Source organism: Malurus melanocephalus, unplaced genomic scaffold (assembly GCF_030028575.1).
Source record: "Malurus melanocephalus ecotype Western Australia unplaced genomic scaffold, MMel_1.1 scaffold_607, whole genome shotgun sequence".
In the NCBI taxonomy this organism is placed as follows: domain Eukaryota; kingdom Metazoa; phylum Chordata; class Aves; order Passeriformes; family Maluridae; genus Malurus; species Malurus melanocephalus.
Genome location: NW_026623839.1, coordinates 29,554 through 42,402, shown reverse-complemented (window position 1 = coordinate 42,402; position 12,849 = coordinate 29,554). Strand labels below are relative to the sequence as shown.

The following is a 12,849-nucleotide window of genomic DNA, read 5'->3' as shown; positions in this document are numbered from 1 at the left end:
ACTTCATTCTCATCTTGCTGATTAGTCCAGACTCCTAAATTCTGCATTCAAGAATTAGACCTCTGTGCTGAGAATGATGCTTTGCACAGATGTCTGTTTCCTTGAACGTCTTATCCATACATATTTCTCTTTCTAGTGCTGTGCCTTCCCTGGCATCTTGAACTCTACCTGGCTTTTGCCTTTGCTCCGGAAAGCATCTGCCTGTACTCAGGCAGGCAGGAAGGGGTTGTGTGATGTCATCAGGCAATATTTAGTGTTCCTTTTCACTGCTGCAAGCTCAGTCCTTAGCTATGGACKGAGTGGACAAATCCTTTTGGTTGTGGTCCAGCTATTGGCAACCAATATCCTCATGAATACCCTTCCTTATCTGGTAGAATAGGCCAGTTATCACACAAGTACACCTGAGAACCTGAAGGACTGCACCATTCCACACTCATCCTGTTCTAGCAGGCAAAGAGGGGCTTGCTTTCTTGAGGTGAAGAACTGGAGTAGTAAACCTGTTTTCTGTAATATCTTAATCCAGCAGACCTTACTTCACTGCACACAAAGGCTTTCGTTTTCCCAGTTAGTGTCAGTACCTGAGACAAGGAGGAGCTCAAGTTGTTTCAAGCACAGATGGGGATCCAATCAATGGAGCTTCACGGAAGCCCTTCCAGCTTTCTCACAAAATACCATGCTGCCTGTTTGCAATTTATCTTGTGAACCACAGAAATGAGAAAAAAAAAAAAAAAGAGGACAGAAGGGATGTTTCTGACAGGGATAGTCCAATTCCCTTTACATAGATGCAGCATTTGCGTGTATGCAGCACACTCTACGGATCATGTGAGACTGCTAAGTACTGCAAGGCACAAGTCTAGAAGCTGCGCTTAATGTAGACACGGCCAGAGAGGGAATAAAGTCAGACAGAAACAGAGTCCTAGTATTGGCATCCAGCGTTCCTTTATTGCCTGTACTGAAAAAGCAAACCCATCTGTGAATAATGAGTTGAATCCTTGATCAAAGTGTCTGGAGAAAGATGAAACTGCTGGTAATCTCTGCTGTTGATAAAGTTTTCATATGGTTACTTTGATTTGCTGCATTTATAGGAGCCCCTTCTAGTATGCTGTGCCCTTCATCGGCCGTATGGGCAGGGTTTATGCTTATGTTTTTACTGTCCCATACATAATTAATCTTGCATGCCTCTCCACCCACACATCTTTATGCCTACTCGATCCTTGCTCTTTTGTGTTCTGACTAAATTACTTGACAACACAGAGTTTCATTGTTGCATTTCACAATTTCCATCCCTATCCAGTTCTAAACTTCCCAGTTCTTTCTACGGGCCACATCCTCCTTCAGTAAGCCTGCTCTCCTCACAGACTCAGAATTGCTAGATTTGCTGTGGCTTGCAGAGAAGGAACATAACCCCTCTTGGAGAGACTCCAGGTGGGAATTATACATATGTAAAGGGAAAGAAAATGAAGCAAAATTTGACTGGGTTTTTGTCTAATCACGAGCTTTAGGTGTACTGTGCATAGGACTTTTGGTGCACTATTGGGTACAACAGCTTTKTTGATAAGGAGATGGTGCTTGCCACTGTCATACAGGATGCAATGCAGAGTCTCCTTGCTGAGGTCACCTGCCTTCTACTCTCTCTGATAACTGCTCTTGACATAATAAAAAATCAAACCTGTTTGTTGGCACTGTGGCTGACCTCTGCCTCTCCTGATCTGCAGGAGGAAAAAGCCAAGAAGGAATGGCTAGGAGTACCTGCCTGCACCTTTTTTTGCGACCATTCTGCATGGCTGTCCTGTGGAAGTGCCTGCTTCTTCCCAGGCTGCCTGACAGCCCCTGAATCCTGTACTAGGCATACTGAAGTTCCCAGGAAATCCCATACTTTAGCCTTACTACTTACTTTAGCCTTACATGCTTTAGCCTTACTTTAGCTATTTTGGCATCAATATGTAGCACAGTGGAGGCACAGAACATCATGGGAGTGTTTCCTTTGGGTACTTTTGAGAGTGATTTTACTGACCTGTGAGCAGCACATGATACTGGAAGAGACGCTGCACCACTTTCAAAAGCTGGTATTTCACACTGTAAGGGCTGTCACCGGAGCTCTGCTGTCCTCAGCAGAAGGGAAGAAACACAAAGATCAGAGGCGATGTGAGCTCAGAAACAAACCGTCATCTCAGTTATTATCCTAGTTATTAGCTCTAACACATCCTCAGAGAGCTTGATGAGTTAATAAGAGACTGAGAAACCATGCCACTATGTTTCACCAAAATATACTCACAAATCTGTAGATTCACCAATACACATTCTGTATGCATACAGGGGTGTGTGGGCAACAGCCACAGAAACAAAAACACATCATGCACAAGYGAACTTCTCACTTCAGTTTTAGCACCACAGCTTTGAAGAAGACTATTCTTCCATTGTACCCTATGTGTGAACACTGGTGGAGTTGCAGAAAAAAAATCCTTTTTTTTATTGCAAAGCCATGCATTAGCACACGTAAAAAAACAATGTGAGCCTTACCTCAAACTCTTGAATCATGGTAGCAAGTTGGGAATATTTATGGCACATTTCATCTAGCAAAGCCAAATTCCTGTCAAACTGCATAATGTATGCTGTGTGGTGATTCAGCCTTGATTTTCTGGAGAGAAGAACATCAGCAACTTTCTCATGTTCCTCCCTAAGAAAGAAAAGAAGCAGGAAATAAAGAAGTAAAGTAAAGAAGCAGAGCCATACTTCTTGCTTGTGTATTAGAYGCACAATGGCTCAACACCTAAAGGTTAGGTTAAATGGCAGGAAAGAGAGAGCGCTTCAGTGACAGACTGGACAACAAGGGCTGATGTAAAATGGGCACCATGAGCGGGGGACCTTTGCCATTGCCTCTACCATAGGAGCAACTTCTGTCCACAGAGGCTCCTTCATGACACGGCTCCTGCTTCTGTAAAGAGACCTTTCAACTGCTGCAGTGCTTTGAATACTGTTTGTGGGGGAGAATATAACATCTGTTGTAATATTAGATCTTCAGCTCTCCTTCACTGCTTTGCAGCACAGCCCCACTGTCATCTGTCTATGCAATAGTATTCTATTCACCGTCATCTGTCTATGCAATATGCACAGTATTGAAATATTTACAAAGCATGTACAAGGAGAGAACAGAACAAAATCTGAGTTTGCAAAAGAGTAATCATACTTAATACAGGAACATGAGTTCCTGGGGATGTCTAGAGCAACAGAGTGTCTGGGGGAGTGCAGGCACAGGAAAGGGTTTTTACTGGAAGCTTCAAGTGTGATGATGACCTGGGAACATTTGTGAGTGCAGGTCTATAATAAACATAGTTCTGCTGTGTTGGCAGCATTTGTAATAACAGTCCTCTTTTATCCCCAGTGCCACAGAGCGGTTCTGGACAGAACTCCTAGGACAGTTATGGTTGTGTTCTTTTTGTCTTAGGGAACTGGCAGCATGGTGTTAGAGAAGGGCTGTGGCTTCTTTAGGATCCAAGTGCTTTTAGATCCCAGCTGGAAACACCACTTCTGTTTGTGTTTTAAGTGTAAAAACCACAAATCATCGATGACACTTTTAAAGTCTTCCTGCCAAGAGTCCCTTGGTGGACAGAAACCAAAACACAGTTCCCTTTAGTCTCTCCTTTCCTTGTTGTGTGCTTTGACTGGGAAGTGCAAGACTGCAAGGAGACAAGTGCCCTGCATTTAGTATTGTTGCCGAAAAATTCTCCTCGTCTAACTGACTTCCTTAATTGCTCATTGTCAGTGCAGAAATAGGATCATTCATCCTCCGTGACTGCTGCCTCCTGGAGTCGAGCAAGTTGAAGGTGTGGGGCTCCGTGGTCCATCATTCAACAGAACCTGGCAGCCTGGCTTAAGTCATGGGTCTCCTTAACTAAATGGATTTTGGAGTTTTGTCTGTTCTAGTCATGGTCTTATTCTATCATGGAAATACATTGCCCTGTAAGGGTGTTTGGTAGAGTCCCTCAACAGGCTGCCAGTGTCTGCTCGGCTTGGGAGCCTAGGCTAGCAGATCCCTGCCTTGGTGCCGGGAGCAAGGGGCTGTCCCTTAACTGAGAGCTACACAGAGTAGCTGAGTAGATTTCTCTAAGCAGATGATTTTTAGTATCTGTTCTGATCTAAGTTGTKCTGGCTTCCTATAGCATGAGTCTGTGACCTTCAGGCCTTGAGTGTGAAGCCACTTGGTGRTAACTGAGAACTGGCAAGGGATAATGCATATGAAACTGGGTGTTCTCACTGACTGACAGGGCCATCTCAGAATCATGGGCTGTTCACTACACACATATTTCAGCATTTGATTTCTTAGCCTGACAGACTCTACATTTACTTCCTTCCTGTCTGTATGAAAAATCTGCCAAAGTAGTTCATGTTCTACTCTTCTCCTTCCTGCTGGGATGGTCAAGGGAACACCAGTGAGTTCACCCACCTGTTATGGAGGGTATGTTAAGGCCATCAAATTATGCCATTCTGTACTTGCCATTTAAGGACTCTCTCTTCCAGTTCTTCCAGGATGTCTTGGTGTAATTTATAAATTTCAGGGAGTTCACTTAAACACTGCTTGAGTTTAACTCCTTCTTGCTCATTTTCATYATCATCTTCAAGCACTTTCAAGATACGTTCATAGAAATCCTGTCAACAACAGCACTGAAATGAGGCAAACAGACTTAAAATACCTTTTCCGAAATTATTATTACAATTTCTTGACTCCGAAACTATGCTCTCTAGGAATCAAAAGACATGCTATCAAATGTGATAGTATTCAGTATGGCAAAGAGATCACAGCTTACGTTTTCTTCAATCCATTAGTTCACACGTAGCTGCAGCTGMATTCCAATATGCTATCAATCTAATATTGAACATTCCACCAGAACAAGCCATAAGACCCTTATGYGTACAATCATTTTTGTATCTGTTTGTTTACCTTACCTTTTCCCCCTGCTTTTCTGGGTGTGGTTTGACTCATTTTTATAGTGTTTCTTAACCCAAAACATAACATTTTCAAATGAAGCATGAGATTCTCCCTTCATTGGGTCCAACGGCTTGATACGAAAAGCATAACAACTATATTGCCCTGTGCTAGAATTTGTACTAGCTACATTTGTGAACATTAATTTAAGCTATGGAACAAATAATTTCCCTTACGAAACCCGATTCTTTTCTTCCTCAGCTTGGAAATGCTTTTCATTCTGAAGTGGCTTATAAATTATGTTGGCATGGAGTAATTTCCTCTAGATTAAAATATAGACAGCTCCAGTACAAAATAGGCTACCTATTTAAGAGAGCATAGCAAAATGCTTTCCCCAGGTTTGAGCTGGAAGTGAAGAATAAAGCCTCCATCTGCAGTGACAATTTGTCTTAGATCCCTGGGAATTAGAAAATCATCACATTGTGCAAGATGGATAATCCCATACATACAGTTATCCTTTTCGTTGGTCAGCCCTGGTGCTAGTTAGCCTTTGTTAGATAAATGAGTTAAATGAGAACATTTAACCTTGCACGACACTTATGAAGGGAAGGAAAAGTAAATCTCTTATCAGTTAAAACACTGATTGAGGCAAGTAGTTTACCCAGGGAAAAAACCCGCCTCTCTGTACACATATACATGCATGTGCTATGTTGGGTGGTTCCTTCTCTTTGGCATCTACTTGAAAATAACTTGGAGTGCAGTAATTCATTTGGGATTCAGGATGTCTGTTTCCTTTTTCCAGATACACCAGAATAGGCCAAATTAGATCRGTTAATTCAATGGCGATGATTGAATCCCAGGGAACTGGAGACCGTTGCAACCAGTCTAGCAGAGGTAGTCAGGAAATGATAGGACTGAAGTTAGTTTCTACCTTTACTGTAAAAAGCTGATGGTTCTGCTGCCTGCAATGGGTTGAAAGCAACTATGTAGATTAAAAAGGTGAGTACACTGGAAGTCATCACATTTGACACTTTGTGAGGGGGCCAGGGGGAATAATAGGAAATCTTGTTCCAGCCCTAATTATATAAGTCTACACTAATTGCATAAAMCAATGCAGGATTTTATAACCATTCTCACTTCCAAAATGAAGGTGGATTCAATTGATTCTGCATATTGCAGAATCGAAAGCAACTTTGGACATCCAGGCATTATACCTGAGTGGAGGGTGAAGAGTTCAAAGGGGAAGAAGAGAGCCTCCATATTAAAGCCAAGTGCAAACATGAGGTGCTGTACAATATCCTATAAGCCAAGTATCACTCATGGCAGTTCTCAGAGGTATTTGCATCGCAGTCACTAGCCTTCTTCTAATGAAGAAAGTAGAAGCGGCACTCCTGAATTAAAAAGTGGCTCATCTCCTATAAGCAGACTTAATGACCCCTAATCTGTACAGAGCAGTGATCTCAAATTTCTCACTATTGAATTCAGCAGAAACAATGCCAGATGAACAGCAGAAAATGCTATCGCAGCAGTCACACTTAGTCTCCTATCCTGCCATTCAGGGTACAATCTAGGTCAGGAACTCTGACCTCAGCACATACTCACATGCAACCAAATACACACATTCAACCAAAATATTGCAAATGAATTTAGAACCAGCAGACTGTACGGTACACACTGAGAACACTGTATCAGTGTTGCTAGTTACCAGGGAATTGTCCCGATGCCAGATGTGTTGGCGTGGCATCCTTCTCCTTTCAGGAGATACACAGATTATCTGAAAGCTATTTTGGCTCAGCATTCCCACCATGGAAGCTCCCTGGCCAATACATGGTTATTTTCCCACTGCTGATGAACACAATAATGAATAAAAAATGAGAAAAAAAACAGCCCATTGTAAGTGAGGGTAGGCTATTCTTTTGTAATGGTGTATCCTTAGGCTTTTATAAGAGCTTCAGAGGGTCTAACAGTCAGCTAGCGCTTCATTTAGCCAGCCCATTCCATTCACTAAAATATTTAATTAGAAAAGAAATTACTTGATCAAGCCAGCAGAACTTTGAACATCATCCAAGAAATTCACAGTAGTAAAAAAGGCTCAGCAAATSATTCAGTGGAAGTGTAAATAATTAGAAAGATAGAATTCTCTTTTGTCTAACATGTAGCAGTGGCTCCTAAATTAGGTAGTTATTTTTTGTGCTGGAAAATGTGCAGCCCACAAGAATTCTGAAACTAGTTTAATCAATGAGGTTTAATCTCAAGTTAGAGATTTAGAGATCTCTCAAGTAGAGAGTTAGAGCACTAAGATATTTTTGTTATTTTTTACTTCCTAAGAAGTATTTTGCAGTCATAAGCATTCGGATGTCCAGAGCGGGGTTGAATTCCAAGTGCGGGGTTGAATTCCACTGCTCTGAAGGCTGGAGAACGAGCACATATCTATTCTTATCATACGAATATTCACATCTCCAAACACTTAGGAAGAATAAATCTGKGCCTTTGTGTCTCTGAGAATTGTGGTCCATTGTTATGAACAAAATGCAAACCAGGAAACGGGATCAACTTTTTTTTAGAGGGAGGTGTTAAGGCTAATATTTTTTCTGTGCAGAGCTGTCCTTAATTCAATAAATGCCTGGGAGGGAAGTAATAACTACTTCAAAGGGGTTTATGCACACATAAAGAAGATGATTTCACGTACAAAAGCCAGAGGCAAAAGAAATCTGAACATGATGCACTGTCAAAAATGAAAGGCAAAATAAATATGAACATGATACACTATCAAGCAAATGCTTGATCCCACACAGACTGGGATTCTGAAGCAGTCTGAGTCACACTAGGTTTAATTTTGTACATCTTGTAAAGCCATTTGAAACAGACTGACTGAAGGCAAGCAAATCAACCATCTTGGTGATGTGTGAAATTTTAGGCTGAGAAAGCCACTTGTAGCATTTTGTTCAGGAAAAGGCACTAAGAAAAGGGTGTCAAGTGTAGTCTGCATTGGTGAGGAAGAGAAACGGGAGACAGAATGACAGAGTTTGGTGATTAAATTATCCTGAAAGAAATTCAAAGGATAATCAACTTTGGAAAAACTGTAAGTAGCAAGAGATCATGGACTTGGACTAAAAGGCCCTGCCAGTTCCATCTTCTCAGACCAGAATGAGTTCTTAACTCACTACCTTTGAGCAGGGCAAGTAACAGCTAACCTTTTAGATTATTATCCCTACTACCACACCGACTGATACCAAGTTTGGGAGCTAACACAAGGTTTCCAGTCTTTCAGCTGAAAGTGGGTATATGGAAATGTCATCATTTTGGCAATCAATCAGTTTATTAAAGTCTCCACTGAAAGGACAAACAGATTCTGTTACGCCGAATGAACAGCAGCACCAGCCAAGCCTGGAAATGAGATGAGAACTGCTCTTGCTGCATGCTTAAGAAAGGCCTTTATTTTCCTTTCTGGAAGCAGCTAGGGTGTGGTTTAGTTACTTGCCTTTCTTACTCAGATGTGGGTGTGCATGAGAAGATGAAACTTCAGACTTGATGATGAGGATTCAGAAACGGTTTTCTTGAGGGAATTGGTGATGGGGAACAGAGAGAAATGTATGCCTGGGTTGAGGAATGATATCAAGGAAGCCTTTGGTCCTAACTGGTCACGAATGGTGTGTTGTAACTTGAGAACAATTTGGTGACTGTTGTCACTTACGGTTGCTTCTGAAATCTCTCTGTGGAACTTGTGTCAACGGCAAGTGCACGGCAAAGCACCATTTTTTGCTGATGTGACTATTCCTACACGTATTCAAATATGGGAAAAGGAATGTAACATTTAGATTTTGTAACTTTTCGTGCTATGGCAGTATTAAAAATATTGCCTTGATTAGGCAATATTAACCCTGCATTCTAAGGGACATACATGTTGTACAATTGGTTATGGTTTCTACAGATACTTTGAACAATACACTAGGCAACAGGTGAATATAAAGATCCCACAGCAGTTGGGGTGGAAAAAGTGACAGTGTTGTGACTGTGGCTTTCTAGATTGAACACGATTGCAACAGAGAAGCCTGYAGTTTATCTCTGAATGCCACTGCTGTAGGCAGTTATCGTAGAGACATCAGCCGATAGGAGTAGAGATGAGATATGCCAAGGTGATAGGCAGTTAATGAAACAGAGAAAGATATCTTCTGATCCTGTTCCCATAAAGATTTTTGACCTCTTCTAAACTAAGGAGCACCTGAACTAGCAGACAAGTAGAAAAATAGGCTGCCCATTTCTCTCTTCTCCCTCATTCTCCGATCCAGGTTCCATTCATAAATCCTAACTATTTAGAAAGCCAACTCATATAAACAGTTAAATCTTATTTCAGAAACTTGCTAGTTGGGTCTGCTGAAGAAAAGCCTCCTGTACCCCTTAAAGGAGTGTATAGGTCAAGAAGTATAAGAACTTCTCCACTGCMTAAGAAAATAATCAAAATTGTGATTTTGCCCTTCTTAAGCTASATAGGTTGGTGATCATTCATCTCTCTGATGGCACCTCCCAGTCCTAAAAAAGATAAGATTTTACTAAACTTGCTAACTTTGCACACTAGTGAATTCATTCATGGGTTTACTTTAGGCCCATTTCTTACTCACATTTGACATAGTGACATCTCGTTTGCTGCTTTAAGTTTCATAGTGAAAGAAATAATGAGAACATGCAAAATATTCATAAAATTCCTTTACTCCAGTGGGATGGGCAGTCAGGGAAACAAAAACCCAGGAAAACAGGATTCAATGAAATATTCTGTTACAGGATGAAACATAAAAAACAAACAAGTGCTTCCAATTAAAATTAATGACTGACAGAAACAGAAAAACCAGCTGACCCAATTTCCCTCATGCCTTAAAAACCTTAATTCCGAGATTGGCAGACCAAGCTTCAGATAATGTTCCTTATTTTCTCTMATAAACATTTCTGCTTAGAAAGTGTCTGAGCTCCCAAGCGGGAGAACAGGGAGTAGTTACATTTTTGAGCCAAGCCAGGAAAACTCTGTTTTCATATATTTGAGACAATTCTGGAGTACTTCAGCAGACTAAATTGGCAATCAAACAGAGTTCCTCTCTAGCTAATCTATGGGCTGTAATTTTTTTGAGTATTCTTTTTATTACAGATTACCAACAGTTTGGAATCCATCCAGCTGGAGGGAAACAGCATGCACTTGCATCCATAATTATTTCTTAATTAAAACTATTTAGCAAACGTATAAACCAGATTCCCTGTCCCATGCTGAAATTGTTAACTTGGAAAAGAGAGCACAAATGACATTTCCTGTTTCTTCCAGATTTTTTTCTGCCAGCAGCAAATAGGATGATTATGAAAATGCATGAATTACTCATTTGCACACATAGCCTTGGAGCCAAATTCACTACATGGGGATTTACCAGAAGAAGCAGAAAAGGGAAGGGACAGGGAAAGGCCTGAAGCATTCCGTTCCTGACGCATTAACAGCACAGGCAAGGCAGCCTGACAGTAGATTGATGCCTATAGCAGCCACGAGAGTGCGCAGCCATTCGCGCCGTGGAAAAAGGCACTGAAGTGCATTGCAAGATTTAGATCTATAAAATGAAAATTTTGAAAATTGAAAATTTTTGTGGTGTTAGTAAGCCACTTTTATGTCCTAGAGGTATATGGAAAATGCCAGGATAAAATGCAAATGAGAGGCCTCCCCTAGACATCTGCACTAAATGCTGTCCCTCCACTGTATATGCATTCTAGTTCAGGCCTGCTTTTACATGCTGTCTATAATGTACCAGAGCACAACTGTTTTTTGAAATGAAAAATTAAATAGATGAAGAATATTTTAATGAAGGTGCATAGTGGCTAATAGTTTCTGTGCACAGTAATTTCCTGCATAGATATTTTTCTTCTCTGACGGTGGCAGAGGCATTTCCTTTTGTTTTTCTTCGCGATACTTTTGGAAATATTAATTTCAGTGAGGAATTTCTTCAGTGTTCTCAATGATCAGAAGCCCTGTAACCCACAGGTGAAGAAAGCACCCTGGCTTCCCCAGGGAACAGCAGATGAACTACAGCTATGTCTTACTGATGTAAAATAATGTGTTTGGCAGTGCAGAAATCAGAGGAAAGGCAAGACAGAAGACAAAAATGGCTAGGCAGATCATCACCAACTTACCAAAATATTGGTAAAGGAACTAGCTAAGCATCTAAGTCCCTTGAAGTGTCTGGTTCTGCTGCTTTGGTGGCTTGCTTGAGAGGCACAATATCATTGAGCAGGCAGCAATATCATAGAATCATAGAATATGCTGAATTGGAAGGAACCAATCAGGACTGTCAAGTCCAACTCATGGCYCTTTTATAGGACACCTCAAGAATTCCACACTGTGCTTGAGAGCATTGTCCAAACACTTCTTGAACTGAGACATGCTTGGTGTTACGGCTGCTTCCCTGGGGAGCCTGTTTCAGTACTCAACCACCCTTTGGGTGAAAACTGGTTTTCTAATATCCAACCTAAACCTCYGCTGATTCTGCTCCAGGTGCTCTCTCAAGCACTGTTGGCCAATGCTTTTCCCTCTAGATGGCAAATAATAGATTTGAACGGTTCACAGCAATCCCTTCCTGCTCAGATCCACTTAAATCCCTTCAATGCTTTTATGTCTTTTAAATTGCAGCTAAATAAAAGATAATTTAGGTTTGAGTGATTCAAATTATTTACTCACCATATGTAACAACTGGAGCATCTCCACATATCTGGAGAGAGAGAAAAACTTTTATTAATGGCCATCAAATGAATACTGAAGAGTGGACTGCATAGTTTCAATTTTAGAAGAGCAACAGGTAGATTGTAACAACAAACTCACAATTTTTCTGAAGACATCAGCTCCTGGGCAATGAGGTAAGCTCTGGATTGGCCTTCTTTCTGTCAACAGAAAAAGTCAGAGACAATTAAGAGATGTCTCATTCCATGAAGTAAAGCAGGTTTAGAGAGCACTTTGAATRTACTTAGCCACCACTTGGATATAGAGGGTCATCTGCACAGATCTTTTCAGGCTCTGACACACACTTATGACCAAACACAAGCCATCTACAATCAGGAAGCCGTACAGCTGACACTGAGAGATCAGATCAAAATGAAAGGGCAGAGAGAGGTGTAGGAAATCAGGATTTGCTATTTTCCTAGGCAGCCTCAATTCCTGGAGCTCAAAACTTTAGAATAACATAACCATTTGTTGCATGCCTACCTAATGAGCTATGCTTTTGATGCTTGCACAGTCTCACCAAGAGTACATTGTTAGGCTCATATTAGGTTTTAAGAACAGACACACACACACACACACACACACACACACACACACATTCATGCATGTATGCACACCCACCCACCCACACTGCCATGAAAAACAAAGGTAAATTTCTTCTTAAACCTGCTTGATGCCATTAAAAACCTGCACCCTTAGTCAGCTTACTGGAGGTAAAAACAGCTTGATATGGTGCCAAGCTGTGGTCACATTTCCATGGTCTTCTCCATAATTTGTTTAAAAGCTGTTTCTTTAATCAGGAATCAGTAAAATGAACCCAAAAACTAGTGCATTTTCCCATGATGAAAGAATTTCGAGATGGCAGAGACCTACTAGAYAGTTTACTCCCACAATGCAGAACTGGTTCCAATAATGCATTTGTCTGTTTTTTACTCAATGTAGTTTTTAATTCTCAAGATTGCAACTAAATGCTTTGGACTGAGACATTTCTCCTGACATTCAAGTCCGGCCTTTTTTTTGCAGTTTATGTTGCTTCCATTGAGCATCTTTGGGCTACATTCTTCGTTTTGCCACATGCTATAGGGGCAAATTATTCCTAGTACAGTGAGGCAGTAAAGGACTGATGGCTCCAACATTTCTAAATGAGCACAAGACACAGAGCAGAAAAACCTGAGAATCCAGA

At 41.1% G+C, this 12,849-nt stretch overlaps 1 protein-coding gene across 1 annotated transcript in view; it reads right to left on the bottom strand.

Annotated features, from left to right (window-relative positions):
- FGD5 (FYVE, RhoGEF and PH domain containing 5) overlaps positions 1–12,849 on the bottom strand; it is a 63,309-nt gene that overhangs the window by 31,237 nt on the left and 19,223 nt on the right. The window contains exons 4-8 of the mRNA XM_057383120.1: positions 11,769–11,827; positions 11,628–11,658; positions 4,492–4,647; positions 2,521–2,673; positions 2,015–2,102 (exon numbers count right to left, since the gene is read on the bottom strand). Of these exons, the coding sequence (XP_057239103.1) occupies positions 2,015–2,102; positions 2,521–2,673; positions 4,492–4,647; positions 11,628–11,658; positions 11,769–11,827 (487 nt within the window). The remainder of the gene's footprint in view (positions 1–2,014; positions 2,103–2,520; positions 2,674–4,491; positions 4,648–11,627; positions 11,659–11,768; positions 11,828–12,849) is intronic.